A 17,878-nucleotide genomic window follows, 5' to 3' on the forward strand; every position below is an offset into this window, starting at 1 on the left:
TGAATGACCTGAATTTGGGCAAGTTCAGGTGCCACATTTGCAATCCCAGCACCAGTTATTCATGTTGCTAGAAGTATTTTTCATACTTTACATGCATACTGGCAAACTGACAAACAGCTGGAAATAAATCACGTATCAGAAAAGAAACATTTCTTCCAGCTAGTCTGATGCGTTATGGTATCACATCAGTGAGTATAGGCAGAAAGGTGACCCCAAGTATTTGGCAGCAGAGCATATCCTAACACAGTAATTACAGACAATTTTTCCAATCAAGTAATGATCTGTCCCCGAGACTTCTGCCACCAGAGAAGCTGGCAAAGCTTTTCTCCACCATTCATTCTAAACTGTACTATCAGTTGCTTTCATTTTTGCACTCTTTTCGCTCAGTCAAACAAAAGATGTATCAACTGATGAAGTGACCTCTAATGACATCTCTAGTGACATCAAGTTTGGTAAGCCTGCTAAGTGGCTCAATGCTGTTCAAAATTTAAGTTCTGGGTATTGTGTACTGTAAGATATTTAGATATATAAAAATTGTTTTACCCTAGGAATGTTGTAGTATTTTTGACTGAGCAACTCTACCACTGAAAGATCTTAGGCTGGAAAATAAATAAATGAAGTCAAATTTACATTATGACTCTATTAAAAACCAATTAAAATGCTAAGCCAGCATGGATCATTTCAACAGAGCTTGCATTTGGTGCAGCTTCAGATGTTCATTTCACTACACAGCAAACAGCACAAGAGGCATTTTGTTGCCAAACAGATAGATCTGCATGACTGTTTCACCAGCAGATGTACTTATTCATCATATTCATTTGCAACAGTTTAGAAAACTATTAGATTTCACCATCTGGCACACAACACAGTTCACCGTTTGAATTGCCTTTGTTTATTATGATGACAAAGTTATCATAAAAAACAGAGAAACCTGCTTTTCAAAGCTAGAATCTAAGTCAAGAGTATAGATTTAGCACGCCTATTATGATTTTCCCAACATTACTGAACATAGCAGGTGACAATAAAAAAATAATCTGCATGAGTAACAGCAGACATCTGGCTGCAGAGAGAAGTTCTCATGTAAAACATCTAACTTCCAGGTTTAATGCTCATTTCAATTGCAGGACACAGAACTAACTGTATGGTTTTGTCCATTTCATTCTTTTCCGATGTTCAACAAACAATCAAGGATGAAAATCTTCAAACCCTTTCCTCCTCTTTTGCCTGTCCTGACAGAAGGTTGTTAAGCTGCTGCACAGTGAGGGAGTGCTGCTGAAGGGTTTTATTTTTGTCAGCCTGCCCTCCCTGACGAATACCTGAATCTGAAGAGTTTAGTTCCTGGTTCTTTAGTCCATCATGAACTGTCCTTGAAGACAAAATTCTGAAATGGAAACAAAGATGTTAGCAACAGGGACAGATGGTAAGGATGATACCCTTCAGCTGCTAAAACTCAACCGCTGAAAGACAAAGTATTTCTTGCTCTAGCTTTATTAATCTGCTTTTTACACATTCCCCATTTGATAATATTCCTCACCTCAACTTTTCTTTTCCTTAAACATACAGAGACTACTGATTTCAGTTCCGAAAGGGCTGCTGCACTGCTACAGCTAGCAGAGATCATCCCTCCCTTGAAACATGGGCAAGCATGCTGATAATCGCATTACACAAAGCAAGCAGAAGTAGTTTACATTTTTACTTCCTTTAACTTCATTCATAGTACAAAGCAATGTACAGTCTTATATTTTGAAAAAGAGGATTTTAAACAAAATCTGATCAAAATGAGTCAAGCACTCCAGTAAGAATCCCAACTACAAAAACATGGAAGAACAGTCTGCTCGGTATTTTAGGAACAATGAAAACATTGACAGGGCTACTGACAGATCTGGTGTTTGTAAAGCTGTAAGACAATAAAACCAACTGTCAGGCATTCTACTGAGCATTTCTGAACAAGCTCTCACAAAGGAATTTCATAAGCATGACACAGTTTGTAGAAGAACTGTAGATATTAGTAGGACCCACCTTTTCTTTTTGGCTAGTTTGGTCTTGTACATCTAGTATTTCCTTCCTGAATTTATTGTGTTCCATCTACTGACAGTATTTACACTAAAAACAAGTGTCCTGTAGAACTGTGCATGTTTACATTACAGAAACTGTATTATTTGAAAAGGGAATACAACCAAAAGGGAACTGAAAAGTACTCTAGTTATCTTCCCAATTAATTGCCATTACAAAAGCTTCAAGCACATGTGATTTTAAATTCACATTGTTAAGATCAGGCTAGTTTTCTTAAATACATTCCAAAGCTCACCGATATACTGCAATCTTTTAAAACGATAGATCAAGACCAGATCTTCAGTGACTGGATCTATTCAGTAACTCAGTTGAGTTGCACTAACATTGTTATATAAACTCCATGCTTTCTATATCCAACTAGAGCAGTGGAAGAGGTCTTTTCCAATATTAACAGGAACTACAGCATTACAATAGATGGACTGTGGAATCTCTCTGCCCTCAGTGTACCATTAGTCTCCCCCAGACAACATCATTTACCAATTAGAAGAAAACAAAACAAAACACCAAATAACCCAACACTGTTACTTACTGTTTCTCTGGTTGAACTACTGCAATCTTTTTCTGTTTATTTACTGAAAGGAAGGAGAAGAAAATAAATTCCACAAAGCAAAGGAGGCAAGCAAATAACGTTTCCACTACAGTAGATTTATTAGATACTTTTCCCCGAAGTTATATGCTATTTTTAAGTTCTGCTGCTCAAAACTGGGAAGAAGGCCTTCTTGTTTTTATTTTCAAATCTATCCCCCTCCCCCCCAACAAACAGTTAAAGCTCCCTTTCACTATTCTGATGTGACTAATCTTGGGCACTATTCTCCATGCTCTGTCAATTTCGGCTCTTACAATTAGGTAACAGTATTACAATGGTAATAATAATAAGGTAATGCAACATGTGCCTCTTGAGCTATTTCAGGCTTTGTCCCCAGCAAACATCTGGATTTTTTCAAGAAGAGTCTTTTCTCTAATTATGTTTCTTCTTCCTCCCCTGCTCTTGGCATTTCAGACACTTCTCAGATGAGTTTCTCTTGCTTTGACTTGAAGTAAGTGACAGCTCATTCCAATCTTACAGTTTTACAACTTTACTTAATAGACCTTCTTCAGTTTTCCCATCTCCCATTTAGCTTTAATAAACAGAACTCACTAGCCATTTGAGAGAAGACACTCTTACATTACTAGTGTAATTAGAATAGATAGGATTTACTTTTCAACATTTTATTATTAAGGAATCATGACCAGCTGGCACGCTTACAAAGCCAGTCCTCCTCATTTTAACTCCCAAATGTCTACCTACTCAACACCGTTTTACTAAGGCATTAATTTTGTTTGCACACTATAAAAATCAACATCAAACTCAGTCAGACATGTGGCAAGAACAGCTCATACAGATGTATATGCGCATCATGTGCATGCATGCATGCTTACATATGATTTCTTTCCCGTGGTTAATGCACTGTTTTCATGCTCTCTTACAGCCTGTGAGGGTCACAGAACAACACTGGCTGTTTTGGAGTTATTGTGTGGATTCCAGCTCCACTGCAGTATTTCTCACAGCTGGACCACACAGGCAGGGGAACAGATGCACAAGGCATGGATTCTCTGTACACAGCAGAAGTTTTCAAACTCAGGGATGCCAGAACTAACTGTGCAGTAACTTGCAGGTCTCACCATCTTTATTAAAACAGCTAACCACTGCAAACAGAACACAACTGATACCTATTGCTTTGCGAGGGGGTCTGAGCTGATATCCATTCGTCTCACACCAGCCCACTGGAAATATATTCATCGATTCCACACTCACTATGCAATCAGGGATGGGCTTCTTGGAGCCTGTTCAGTTAAGAAAAGCAAAAATTGAAACAACTCATAAAAATCCAAAAACTCATTTGGTTAATGCTTGCTGCATGTTGCCAGAGAAGCTCCTTTTTTAACTTACTGTGTACATGGTACACAATATCAATTATTCTCCTCTACTGCCCAGTTTCTTTCATGATGTCGTTTATTTCCTCCTGAAGCTGGAGATGGAATTTCCCATCCACAGCCTAGCAGAGATGCACAGTGCATAGTAAATGCATGTTCATGTACTTTCAGTCAAGAAGTGGGATTATAATGGAGAGTGTCTGATATAGGCCTATCTTAATAAAGAATCTCTCAAAGTTTTCTTCAAAACTCAAAGTCAAAGCTTGGCTTTAAATGGAAATCACTCATTTATGAAAAAAATGTTAGAAGGCTCTTGCTTTCTAAAAGACACTGATCATCCTTTCACACAGTGCACTAACCCTAACCCTAACTAACACTGACCCACTGCAGTGCATAAATTCAATTCTTGATGGCTTAAATAAGCACTGCCATCCAAGGCCAGCTGGGAAACAGGTGATGCAAATGATGTGCAAGTTTTTATTTAGGAAACTGATTTGTTGCTGATATTCAACAGGTAGTGAGTTTGTTCCAGAGACTATTCAGGTTAGATTATAGTACCACAGAATAACCGATGGGAGTGCTACTCTCATCTCCCATGTCAGGCTTACCCTCCAGCTGAAGCCAGAGGTAGGAATCTTTCAACTTGGTGACTGTAGCAATGCAAACTTCCTCAGGATCAACTGGGTTCACAGCCTCAAGTTTCATATTCTCCTTAAATCCATGGTCAGAAGTTAACTAGGAAAGAGACAGAACACTTCAGTAAAATACCATCTGTACGATAAGAATAGCCATGAATAGGAGTAACACACAAAAACATCACTGTCTGAGTACTACAGAATGATATTCACAAAGGCAGAGGAGACTTCAGGTAATGAGCATATTAATTTAAAAGAAGGACTATATAGACAGACCTAGAAAAGCACATTTGTACTCAAAAATAGGGAGGCTGAGACTCACTGAAAGGAGTCAGTCCACTCCGTGCAAGGAGGGACTCCCTGCTGCTGGCTGTGAAGTCTCACAAATAGTGTGACAAGTTTTCTATTCCATTATTTCAGCTTGGAAATCTGTTTCTGGTATGCAAATAACATTCCTGTGTCATCCAAATATGTCCTAGCAGACAGCAAAGGAAGCTTTCTTTCCATATATATATATTTTTTTTTTTTTTGGACAATAGGTCCACATTTATTCAAAAATTCTTAAAAAGTAGGGATGGGTGCTTATCCAGACCTGAAGCACCTGAATTAAATGCAAGGCAGAGGACTCTTCCTCCAAGAGCCACTCTGCAACAAGGCTTGTAAAGGGCTTGGAGAATATGCCCTATGAGGAGCGACTAAAAGAACTGGGGCTGTTTAGTCTGGGGAAGAGGAAGCTGAGGGGAGACCTCATGGCTCTCTTCAAATACCTGAAACGTGATTGCAGTGAGAGCAGGGCTGGTCTCTTTTCACTGGTGACAGGTGACAGGACAAGGGGAAATGGCCTCAAACTGCACCAGGGGAGGATTAGGTTGGATATCAGGAAAAACTTCTTTACAGAAAGGGTTGTTAAGCACTGGAACAGGCTCCACAGGGAGGTGCTTGAATCACCATCCCTGAATGTGTTTAAAAACTGTTTGGATGTGGTGCTCAGGGACATGATTTAGTGGTGGGTTGTTAGAGCAGTATGGTTAGGTTGCGGTTGGACTTGAAGATCTTGATTCCATGATTCTATAATTACAGGATCAATATGTTACAAATTCTGGAACCAGCCTACAGTGACCAACTTCTCAGAAAAGGGATAATAAATTCAATGACCTGTTCTGAGATGGTACAACTTACAAGACAGAACAAAGACAACAAGAATTCACAGCCAGTAACCTCTTCAAAAAATGGCAGTTCTTCATTTCAGCTTCTTCCCTGAAGCACATCAAAAGCCCAAATATTGTAAATGGAATTGGAAGGTTGGTGTAATGGTATTCTGCTTTGGGACACAGCAGTTCTATCACTTTACCAGGAAAAGACCAAAATCTATCAGATACTTCAGGCATTGGTTAATATAAAATGAATACTTGGTACTAATTTAAGATTGATTTGCTATTGATTAACTCAACTGAATGAATTTTTCACAGTGAAAGGAAGGAGGATTGAAAGAGTACACTGAGTAAATGCAAACAAGGTCTATTGTAAGGCCGTGTTTCCATGATTACTACAGTGCCAAAGACCAATGTTATTTTATGGCAATTCCATGGACTCTAACACACTTCCATTTCATAAAACACTGGCTTCTTTTTGAGCTGCTTCATCACAACTGAAGCATTTAGTCCACTACTTAGGCAAGAAGACCACATGCACCTATTTCATTCAACCCCCACTTGCACTCTCTTAACTCTTTCATTTCACCAGTCATCTCAGGCAATTTAAGTCAAAACATGCAAAATGGTTCTTGCTGGAATCAAATGCATCATTTACATAATAGAAAAGACATTTTCCTGCAAGAGAACCTTACCAAAGGGAAGCAGCTCTGGGGAGCTGCCTCAGCACCACACTGTTTGAGGTAGTCCGCCCAATCGAAGTCCTGCCCAGGATAACCTAGGCAACGAACAAGCAAAAGGGTTAGTTCAACACCATGAAAAGAAATGACTCATTTCAAGCTGACATGAAATTTCCTTGGACCACTCAAACTTGTCAGCTGACTATGGCATCACTGAGCCCACAGTTTGGTTCTCACATATTTGACATATCCTCTTTATTTCCAGTATAGAAGGACTTTGGGCACTGCTCCACCTTGATTCCTGTTTCTGACTTGAAACAGTGTCAAACTAAAATTAACTTGATATAGAGCATGCTGAACCTTGAACATAGTAAATCTAAGCAAAGGAAGTTTTTTTTTGTCCTTTTTAAATAGACCATCTCCAATGCGCTTAATATCAACATATTACTCTCTTTAACACCTATAACATACCAAGCCTTTAAAAGTGTCAGCTTTTCTGAAGAGTGTCAAGTTTGCTAAAAGCTCTAAATCTGCATACATGTTTGAAGGGAAGAGTCTCAGCGTGGAGCCTGTCAGGGGACGGAGCATCACTCCAACAAAAGGAGAAATTAAATTACTCTCAGAGAAATACTTTGCTTCCTCATGATCAACAACAAGTAACAGAAGGGAACTGGATGCAAAATAAATGTGCCACCACAGTAGTTTGAGACTGGCAGCATAATAACAAGGGGACAACAGCAACAGTAATTCCAGCAGTGTCTTTGAAATGTTCCCTTCCAAGGGACATGTGGGACTGGGGTTTAAGAAATCAAACAAAAATTTTAAAATTAGTCTCAGAATATAGCATTATCACGACACCCTACAAATATCAAGGAAGGACCTAAGCACAAAAGCACCTATGTATCTTTCTCAGTTTTATCAGTGCCAGTCAGACTTGAGTCCTCACACAAATCAGAATGCCCACCATTTCCTGGGGGTCTGTAAGAAGAGAAGCTTACAATTTCTGTTAGCTCCAGACACAAGCCTACAAAGCAAGATTTCATCTCTCCCATGCAAAACTATAGATAATGCCAGGTCAAGCAAAGACATTTTTTGTACCTGACACAAGGAAAGCCAAAAGACAAACATCCTATAGTCTTTGCTCTTCCAAATTGAAGTGGTGAAGAAAGATAGTGAGTCCCTGGTTTTACAAGACTACAGCAAAATGTGTAAATAATTCAGCAGCTGAGGATCACTCCCCAGTTCCCCTCTATCCTGAAGCAACATTTCAGCAATCTGCTACCTTGCCTGATAGGTCCATGAAAAAAAACATACTCCATTAACTTCTAAGTGATAAGATATTCTGAAAACATTTTAAGACATTGAATAACAACATTCTACTCTTACCAGAAGCAAAAATACAATACATGGACTATAGGCTTCTGAAATCATGTTAACACTGCAACCAGTGTTGCCTTTAGCCCTGGAAAACAATTTCCAAGCAATCAGGTTTTTATGCAAAGTCAGGATTCCCATCCACTGCCATCTTCTAAAATCCAGGCACATATCCACGAAACTTCAGTTTCACTAACACTAGGCTCCTGTTTTTCAGAATATTTCATTTTCTTTGCTTCTCCTACTACAAGTAATCCTTCTGCAGGAGTGTTGTCCTGAACATAGCACTCTAGGGACTGGCAATCTTCTTCAAAGACGAGTGAGCGTGACAAGCTTGCACAAACATACCTGGTGGGGGACTGAGATGTAAGCCGTTCTTCAGACTCCACTGCACCGGGAAAATACCAGCGCTGTTGACATGGCAAATGTAAGACTGGCTGGTTGTACGCTCTGGTCTCAAGTCATCAATTTCTATCATGAAATATTTTTCATTGTATACCTGTTTTTAGCCAAAAGCAAAGCAAGGTCTTGTAAGTAGTAGAAATAGATCTACTCCTTCTCTCTCAGTTTGATAACTTTAAATTAAACAGCATAAAAATATAAAAGATTCAAAAATAATCTATGGGACTCATAGGCCAGCAGACTGCCCTGTGGTATCTGGAAACTTAAGTACATAATAAAAGGCAAGAGAGGAGCACTTAAACAAATAAGGTTATCAAGTGCTAAATGAAATTATCTTACAAAAGAAAAAAAAAAAAACACAGAGCAAATAGAACTTGCAGTCTTACTACCGCTCCGCAGTAACAAACTGCTTATTTAAACAGAATCCAACTATGTCTTAGGATGGACTGCCACAAGCAGAAGCACTAAGCTCCTGCAATAAGTAGGAACAGAACAACAACATCACCATCAAGAAAAGCAAATGATTTTCCTTCACTTGGAACTGATCACATTGTTTTAGTTATAAGTGAGCATCTTTTTTGAAGAAACTACATATCAAGAGTTCAAAAGAGAGCTAGCACTGAAATGTAAGCGATTATATTAAGAGAACATCTGTCCTTAAAGTGAAATAAACATTTCCTCAAATCAACACACACAAAAAAATTAAAGTATGTCCTGGCTTTACATTGTACAGCAATACTTTAGTTTATATATGAAAGTAAGTCTCTTCAGAACCTTTTATTTGTTTATTAACACAAGAAGAGAGAAGTTGCTCAAAATCTGATTATAGTGTCGAGTTTAAATTTCAGCTCCTAAATCCACGTGTGGGCTCTTGCTTAAAGCATGACCACCTAAATTTCAGAGCTTATATGTAGGAATGACATTAACTTCTGCAAAAACAAAAATAATGATTAAAAAAACATACCTATCTTCAATCAGACACTCAAATTATGAAGGATCATATCTTGTTTTAAAAACCCAGGTTTGACCATTTCAGTCATTTGATCTTTTGAGCTTCTATATTGATGGAACTTTTCCCTTCCTTTGTTAATTAATACTTACTACATCAAATACTTAACTGGAGATCTAGTTCAAGGTTTTAAGATAATCAGTTAATGAGAATTTCCAATCATTTAAGAACACAAATAGCAACCAAACTGAATCTTAGCAGGACAATTTAGAGAACCCTGGTACCTTGAGAACCGTGGCAGGAGAGATTACAAAAGGAGCCATTGGGTCCACAGCTTCTAACTTCATGCCTTCAGAGAATGAATGCACTCCAATCACAGGTTTATCCTGAAAGATCAAGTGTCAGAATCATTACCTACCTTTCTCCATTAGAAAACACCAACTTTATGTAATTCAACTGAAGTAGACAACCTGCGTTTTTATTAGCTCATTCTAAGAAAGTAATATGTAAGAGCCAGCAACGTCTCCATGATGAAAAGGCCAGCTCTGATCTCTGAGACTGATGGTTTTCTATGAGTTTTTGGGTGACTGAGTCCCAAAGATTCCCTCCTCTAACATTCTCCACACACAAGCAAGATTTCACAGCATGTAGTGATCTGGTAAGAACATAGAAATGCTTTTTTTTTCCCCCTAACCTTCAGCACTCAGCATGAGCTAAACTAAAAGAGAACTAGAGAAGTCATCACTTTCAGCTTAACAAAAGCCAACAAAACAGGCTTACTGCTCCAGAGGGTTGGCTGCTCTGTGTAAGAGTCAACAGACTGAAGAGCAACAACACCCCCTCTTCTGTTCTGTTTATGGATCCAAATGAAGCTGAGAAAACGGAGCTAAGAACTCAAAGGACTAAATTTATATTCCCACTTCTCAAAATATGTCAGTTTTCTTTTTTTTTTTTTTTTTTTACTCAATTTATATAAAATTCAGACTCAATAGCAACATTTACTAACACTCAGGATATAAGAGAATCCATTATACAGCACATGTAACTTTATCAGTTTACAGTTTAGGTGTTACATGTTAAACTTTTCAATGTACTCAAATATTTAGGAGTGAGATCAGATCAGAAGAGTAGAACCAAGGCTTTTTCCCAGTATGACAAGTAAAGGCTCGCAAAATTGTGATGGGTGCATTGTCTAACTTCAGAAGAACTGTACTGTAGCATGACATTTTATTTATTTCATTTCATTTTTAACGAGAGGGGAAAGAAAAATGTTTAAACAAACAAAGCAAAAACAAACAAAAATCAGAAAAAAAACTCCATCAAAAACATAGAAGAATTTTTGAACAGTGACAGACTTCCCTGGATAATTTCTTAGGAATACAAAATTTTTATGGCATCACCCACAGTATTATATTACATATATTATGTCTTTACCTTAAAGAGATCTGTAGGAACTGATGAATCCTCTTCTTCCTCTTTTACCTTCTTCAGGATTTCTTGCCAATCTGCTTCACTTTTCAAAGACCTAATGGCTTAAGCAAAAAGAATGGGAAATGGTGTATGAAATGACCATCTTTCTTCTTCTCCCTCAGAAAACAGATGCAGTGAAGCCAAAAGTTTGATTTGTGTTCCTTTAAGTGCTACATTCATATCTGTTAAGAATCTGTGCAAATGCCTTCATTCTTAAAAACTTAGTGCTTGGTTAAACTTTTGGATATGTTACAAAAAGGGACTGCAGTTAAACAACATTGTGTCACCTATGTGGGGCCCAGTCTTGTCTTTCTGAGAAAACATTAACCCTGTCACATTAACCCCGAGGAAAACTGCTGCAGAAATGTATGACCAGAAAACTGGAAAATATTAGTTCGTTCTAGGCTTAAGGAAGAAGACGACTGAACAATTCATTGAATCACAGAACACCCTAAGCTGGAAGGGACCCACAAGGATCTTCAATTCCCAGTGCTGGCTTCACACAGGATCATCCAAAAATCAAAGCAGGTATCTGAGAGTCCCAGCTGTACTTGTTACTCCTTCAGTAATTGCAGATCCCACACCTCTCTGCTAGCAGGGGGATTACTTTTACTAGTACGACGCACAAAGGATCCCTGAAGTCAAGTCTGTGAGAGCAGATGTAAAAAGGAAACAAGTCTAATAATTAGACTAAAAAACATTAGGTTTTGATTTCAAAAACATTATTCACTCAAATAGTGCTGTGAAATCCACTTATCTGGCTCCTGTCAGTGGAACTACCCACATTTCAGCAGAGATTGGTCAACCATGAGCAAAGGCACTATGCTCAGTCATTTCAATTTAAACAGTCTGGGTTTCATCAGCATGACTTTTTCCTTATGCTCCACTCATCTTATGACCAATCCTCTGTCCCCTCTTCCATACTGTCATTCTCCAGGCACCCATTTTTAAGGGCATCTTCATACCATGTAAGACCTCTTCAGAGAGAGCCTTAGGAATCCCAACTGTGAAAGCACCCACTGAACAGTACTTCAACAACAGACTACTTTTTCCCCACATAAAGGAATGCAAACAGACTAAAAATAACTGTAGAGGCCCATTCCTCAGACCTCCTCTTTCCACAGATAGATAGAAAGTTTTAGCAGGCAAAACCATTTAGCAATATTTAAATGAGTGGGTGAAAAGTCTTGTAGGACTATTAACTGCTGTTTTCACTTACTTTTCACTAGGAATAGTATTTGACAGATCATACAATGATTATTTGACCACTGTATGCATCCAGAATGTAGATTTAGAGCACCAAAGTGGCAGGAGTATTTCCCAACCTTTCTCACTACATAAAAGATATAAGTTCTGAAGTACCTAAAGGTGGTTGCAGGTTATATCTATTTTGAGTTGCCCATCCCACTTGATGAAGGAAAGGGTCCAAGTAGAATATCCACTGGTCAAATTTGTCAGAATCCTCCAGCCCTTCATATCGCAACTTCAGTCTCCCACCAACATTTTCTACCACATTGACAATCCAGGCCTCCAGGGCATCCCGGGAGTTTTGGAGTTCTAGTCGGGAGCCTGGTGCAATGAGATCCAATGGATTTTTCCCTCTGTGAAGCTACAGAAAGATAATAACAGGAACATAAAGTAACTTATTCTGTACAACAGAACGTAAAAGTCCTGCACTTCCACTTTTCTTCCGTCCCTTATTCACATTCTTTTTGAATAAATCAGGTATCAATACACAAGCATAGAAAGACCTTACTAACTACATCCCTTACTAACATGGGACAACAGAAATTAGCGTTCAGAATCACTGGTGCTTGCATTAGAGCTTTTGTACTGTCTGTAGATACAGTCACACATGTCACTAAAATGATGTTAATCACTTTCAGAAGCATTATCCCTCATATATACAAGGTTTGGAGTAAACATGAATAGTTCCTTTTTAAAACTAACTCATCTAGCATACAAAGAGGACTAGACAGAAAAGATACACAGATAAAAATGTTAATTTTGAGGAAGACATCAATGGTATTCTCCCAAAAAATGATGTGTATTTAACTAGCAGACACTAATAATGAGGTGACCAAGTATTGTTTTAGTTCAGAGAAGGACAACTTTGCTAGCAAAGTGTAAAGGTTTAAGTGAAACAATAATCTGCCCACTAGTGAAAAATAAAAAATTAATGAAAGCAGTCAGTTCAGAAAGGGAACAACCTGAATGCCTGATAAATAAAGGATGACTTCCTCAGAGCTGTATGAAGGAGGACTAGAATAGGAGGAAGACTGAAACCTAAGCAAATTTGAAAAAGGTCTTTCTTCTGATAGGGCTTATGAACAAGACAGACAGTCCAAACCTGCAGTGAAATATATATTCCAGCACAACACTATCAAAACAAAGCACTGTAAATAGGAAACACTAGGAAGTGGAATTTTAAGTTCAGCAGCATACTACATTGCTTCTTAAACTCAAGAAAAAGAAAAAAAAAAGGAACTGAATCTGAATAGAGTCCCTTTAATAACAAGGGAAAAAATAAACCAAAAACGAAGATGCAGCATATTCCAATGCTTACCCCCTCCAGCAGGTTAGCAGGGGCACTGCATGCTCCTTTCAGCACTCGCTGAAGGAATTCCTTCTGGTCAGGTATCTTGTCTTTGATACCTAGTGAAAAAAAGAGCAAGAGAAACTGTGATATTTCCTGCTAGTTAAATATTATTAGGGCAACACTCTTGTGCAGTCCAGCTGGGAAGAATCTGCCACACTCTCATTAGTAACACCTTAAAAGAAGAGACAAAACAAAAAACGTTTTATAGGAAATGACAAAGCAGTAGGATTTAGGGGGTTTAAATGAACCATTAGTCTCTGTGTAAATCTAAGCCCATTAGTGAAATCAAGCTAACAACCCTCTCTGGTGGAAGAGTAGCATCCTACTGAAAGTCATGGGATTTCTAAAAAAAACAAGACAGATAACCTCAGCTCGTCATCAGAGCAAAACCACATTCTCCTCATAACAGCAACTATGAAGGCAAGGCTTACAAAGGAGAAAAGAATACTTTTTTAACTACCCCTCTCTTCTGTGCATGGAGGCATTACCTTCAGGCACTTTGAGAACCTTCTTGTTCTGCTCACACCAGCCGACGGGGTGCAAGTCAGCTGTCATGATATCACACCAGAAGTCAGCCTTGCGATCCTCCCCGTAACCATCGTAGCGCAAGAGGAGCAGCTGTCCGCAGGTAGTAATGATGGTGGCTACCCAGTACGTGTTTTGGTCAGACTTGACAGCAACCTCTAGCTTCATACCAGGGGTAAAACCATTCTGCAAACTGGTATCCACCTGAAGAGAAAGATCATCACATCTGAGCACCACCCAGAAACTTTGTGGAACAAGGGAGAGAACAATTTAGACATATTCATTAGCAAAGACCCTCAAAGAGACTGTTCAGCCTCTTCAGAGAATCCAACTCATCAGATTGTGTGACCCAAATTAGACCGAACATCAAATCTGCATTAATGGAACCTCCTCTGCATTTCAGAGTATCTTTCCAACCTTTAACATCTTGCAAGGCATCTCCCTGCCCCAGACAGCACCTCACCCACCACAGAAAGGCCTTCTAACTCACAGCTCATCTGCCAAGCTAGATAAAAATAAAGGTCAAACTCACCCACACAGACTTCTCGTGTTGAACTCTTTCAACTTCTTTGTGCTAAGAGCCTACTTAAAATATATGCATGTGCTTTAGTTAATGATAGCACTCTCTCTGCTACCATGCTTGTTTAAGAAGCCACAAACCTGCACAAATTGCAGAATTAAGGACATTTAATGTCTCTGTCCAACAATCTAAATAATTGTGTGCAACACTGTTACATAAATGCATAGATTAACAAAAACTTATGTGATTTTTCAGTGAGCTTATGTCTTGGCAATAGCTAAGTGCTAAACAGCGTAGGCACTTTATGTGTATTGTGTGTAGGTAAGGAATCTGACTGCCCAGCACTCAGATACTGAAATGTGAACTTAAAAAGGAAAGGCAAGACACTGACTTTCTCACATTGCTAGATTTTGCAAGCTCAGACACTCCTGAAAGGGCAGAAGGACCCTGCCCTGCTCCCACTACAGCAAGTTTCCAAGCCACTTTTAGTTCCACAGCCTGAGTCTTAACTGAAAGTCTAACATGTTCATCCCCTCTTCTCAGCCAAATGTAACTGGTGCTTGAGCTCTTCAGTGGCCCCAGACTCCATTTCCTCTTTGAGTCAGCTGCAAGGAAAACTCTTAGTATGATGCAGATGTGGTAGATATTTCTTGGGTTATTTATTACCAGTTCTGTGCTGATAGCTCAGTCACTGCCATAGCTGTTACAGCCTCATCACCCAGCACATACTGGTTTGCTAAAAATAAAACCAAGAAAACCATGTCAGAAAGAAAAGCATGTGAGGCTGTTGTTAACTGTTTACACCCTTTAGGTTAATGTCCCGTTAACAGTTCACTTGGAGAACCCCCTTCATAAAAATAGAATCGGCAGAACAATGCCTGCAGACTTCCTGAAGTGGTGTTTCAGAGGCAATTTGTTCAAAAAGGTAACTGCCTTGATGAAGAGATTTTTATTAAAGATTTTGCATTCTGACCTCCAGAGGAAAGCCACAGTGACTCAAAGCCTAAGAAGCGAGCAGTTGATGCAGCTCTCTCCAGCTGAGCCTCCAGCAAAGCCTTGTGAACTGTACTGCAGGAAACCAGCAGCAGCAGATGGAGATTTCCCTGAAGTCAGGCACATTTTTCAGAAGCTTTCACCTATGATCCCAGTAGATGAAGCAGAGCCCAAGAAGTTAGCACCCCCTCCTGGCAGCTGGGCAAGATAACACCACTAACTTATTTTTTGATATATGTTTGTACACACATACAAGTTGCAGAAAGGAATTGAAGAAGGGCATTAAGTAGTCCTAAAGAAAGTGTACTTAAGGTAGGATGACAGCATTGGCATCAATACAACTCCAGGTATTTTCTAAGCTCTGCTTCCTGCTAGATCATACGCAAAAACAGACCCTTGGATCTTAGCACTGTTTAAATTTTAAAAGGCAAACAAATTAAACATTAGAACACGTTTAACTTGAGAGAATAGCTTACACTTTCTAATGCCTCTTGCTCACAGTAAGAGCAAACATTCAAAATTAATACAAGCTCCCATCAGCACAACTAGCGCTTTGCTAACACAGGCTGTGTCATCACGGGTTACATTTTCCTAACCTGCTTCATGTGCTCTCCTGTGCTGTGGGTAAGGTATTTCTCATCCACTGCTCATAACGGCAGGCTGGTCACAGTTTTAAAAGAACCAAACAAAACCTTGAGCTTCCATCCAAAACTTATTTCGAGTCAACACCGGCCCATTTTTTTCTTCTGCCAGCATTATTCTTCAGCTTAGGTTTTTTTTTTTTTTCCCCACTCTGCTTCTTTAGAAGTACAGAAGCAGCTCCCTCCCAGCTCTCCTGGCACTAGATTATAGAAACGTGTGCTCCTCCACGGGAAACACCAAGCAGAGGGAGGCCCCCGGCGGAGGGACAAGGCCCCGGTGCTGGGCCCGCAGCGCTCAGCGCTGAACGCCTCTCCCGCACCGCACCCTCCAGTCACAGCGACACCTGCTGGGCTTCGCCATACAGTCTGCCACTGCCCACCGGCAGCCACCGAGCTTGTCCTCCACCCTTTCCATAGCGGTACCTTTTAATGGAGAGCCGGAACCCTGCACGCAAGGCCTCGCACTGTTGAATTTCTCTTAGCAGCAAGATGTAGGTGATGTGACAGTGCTGTAAATGCCCTTCCCTCTCTGCTGGTCAGTTCTGTATCAGCATTCACCCTCCATTTTTTTGCCAAGTGTGTTACAGAGAACATCAAGTCTGGCCTCCAGGCAAGTCCCAAAGGAACTCCGCTACTTTGATAGTCTCCAACTGAAAGTCCACATACGAGCCTTATTCTCAGCTCCTTTGCATCCCCATGCAGGCCCTGACAGCCCGAGCCCCTGGGTACCCTCTGTCCAGGGCAGGTTTCCCCTCCAGAGGGCTCCCAGTGCAACACAGCAGCACCGGGTGACGCTGCCGCGCCTACGCTTGATCCACAAAGAGCTCTCTGGGCCACTGTTACTTACATCAGCAAAACCGTGCTGTGTTCTACACAAGAAGGGGATCATCCCAACCAAAGATGTGGATTTTTTTTTAAACCTAATTCTAGGTAGGTCACTCCAAAGGTAAAGCCTCCCATTTATTCCCATGGAAACTACAACATACGAAGAGCACAATAACACTATTTGATAGAGCAAATTCTCAGCCGCAAAACACTGCTTTTCAATATAATCACCACCACTAGCAATGCATTTTTGCCAGCAATGAACAAGAGCCCACAAGCTGCTTGTAACAATCTGCATCAGTGAGGTGACCTCTGTTGCTATTGCCACAGCTGAAACGCACCACCCACCCATCACTGTGCTCACATCCACTGTTTGGTCTCCATAAACGTTCAGCAAGTGTCAACAAATGTCAACAGGTGCCATTTTTTCTGCATAGAGGAAATAAATTCCACACCTTTGCTTCATATGCACTTCCATGTCAGACGCCATTCTGTCAGACTGCCCCTCTGCTGCCATCTGTCACATGGTGACAACATGTCACAGTGGTCTCTACTGTCATCCCACCAACACCTGCCTCTGATGTCATGGGCCAACATAATAAAATAGGAAGCATTACTTTTGGAGCAACCCTCACGTTCCTGTTGCCCACAGGGACACTGGAGGGAGCTCTTGTTTGGCACAGCCAGGCTGGTGCAGTGGGCAGGGGTGTCAGAGCCATTCAGTGTGTGTCTCCTGCTGACAACTGAAACACAGCTGTGTTAATTTCCATGGCCACAACTGTAAGGCTGGTGCGACAATTTGTTGTAAGTGATAAGGGCAGGCTTCTTTAAGAGATATCAAACAAGGTAAAGCAGACCAGTGGGGCAGACAGATGGCAGTCCTGCTACAATATGCCCCTGCTCTGCTTCCACCCAACACCTCTGCTTGCTATTGCTAGAGCCTTGGTAAACCAACAAAAACCACGGCAAATGCAAGGTCTCTCCCCTCCAGAAATGAGAGACCTGAAAGCTTACGCTGAATGAACAACTTACAATTACAGTGTATGGAAGAGTCTCAGCAAAGCGTACTTTTACTGGGGATCTTTACTAGGCATTCAAAGGCAAAGGCAAGACTTCATCCCACTCAT

The 17,878-nt window shown here is 40.2% G+C and overlaps 1 protein-coding gene across 4 annotated transcripts in view; it reads right to left on the reverse strand.

Annotated features, from left to right (window-relative positions):
• SFMBT1 (Scm-like with four mbt domains 1) overlaps nt 1-17,878 on the reverse strand; it is a 64,207-nt gene that overhangs the window by 13,363 nt on the left and 32,966 nt on the right. For 3 of the 4 annotated variants that reach the window (XM_021410051.1, XM_021410049.1, XM_021410052.1), the window contains exons 4-14: nt 13,736-13,976; nt 13,215-13,303; nt 12,011-12,257; nt 10,613-10,710; nt 9,463-9,564; nt 8,176-8,326; nt 6,469-6,551; nt 4,596-4,722; nt 3,784-3,897; nt 2,603-2,645; nt 1,317-1,381 (exon numbers count right to left, since the gene is read on the reverse strand). In XM_021410051.1, coding sequence (XP_021265726.1) covers nt 1,317-1,381; nt 2,603-2,645; nt 3,784-3,897; nt 4,596-4,722; nt 6,469-6,551; nt 8,176-8,326; nt 9,463-9,564; nt 10,613-10,710; nt 12,011-12,257; nt 13,215-13,303; nt 13,736-13,976 — 1,360 coding nt within the window. Of the gene's footprint in view, nt 1-1,316; nt 1,382-2,602; nt 2,646-3,783; nt 3,898-4,595; nt 4,723-6,468; nt 6,552-8,175; nt 8,327-9,462; nt 9,565-10,612; nt 10,711-12,010; nt 12,258-13,214; nt 13,304-13,735; nt 13,977-15,881; nt 16,833-17,878 lie in introns of those variants that run through there. The other variant, XM_021410053.1, reaches the window with a different exon arrangement.

This window comes from Numida meleagris, chromosome 11, assembly GCF_002078875.1.
Source record: "Numida meleagris isolate 19003 breed g44 Domestic line chromosome 11, NumMel1.0, whole genome shotgun sequence".
Classification (NCBI taxonomy): domain Eukaryota; kingdom Metazoa; phylum Chordata; class Aves; order Galliformes; family Numididae; genus Numida; species Numida meleagris.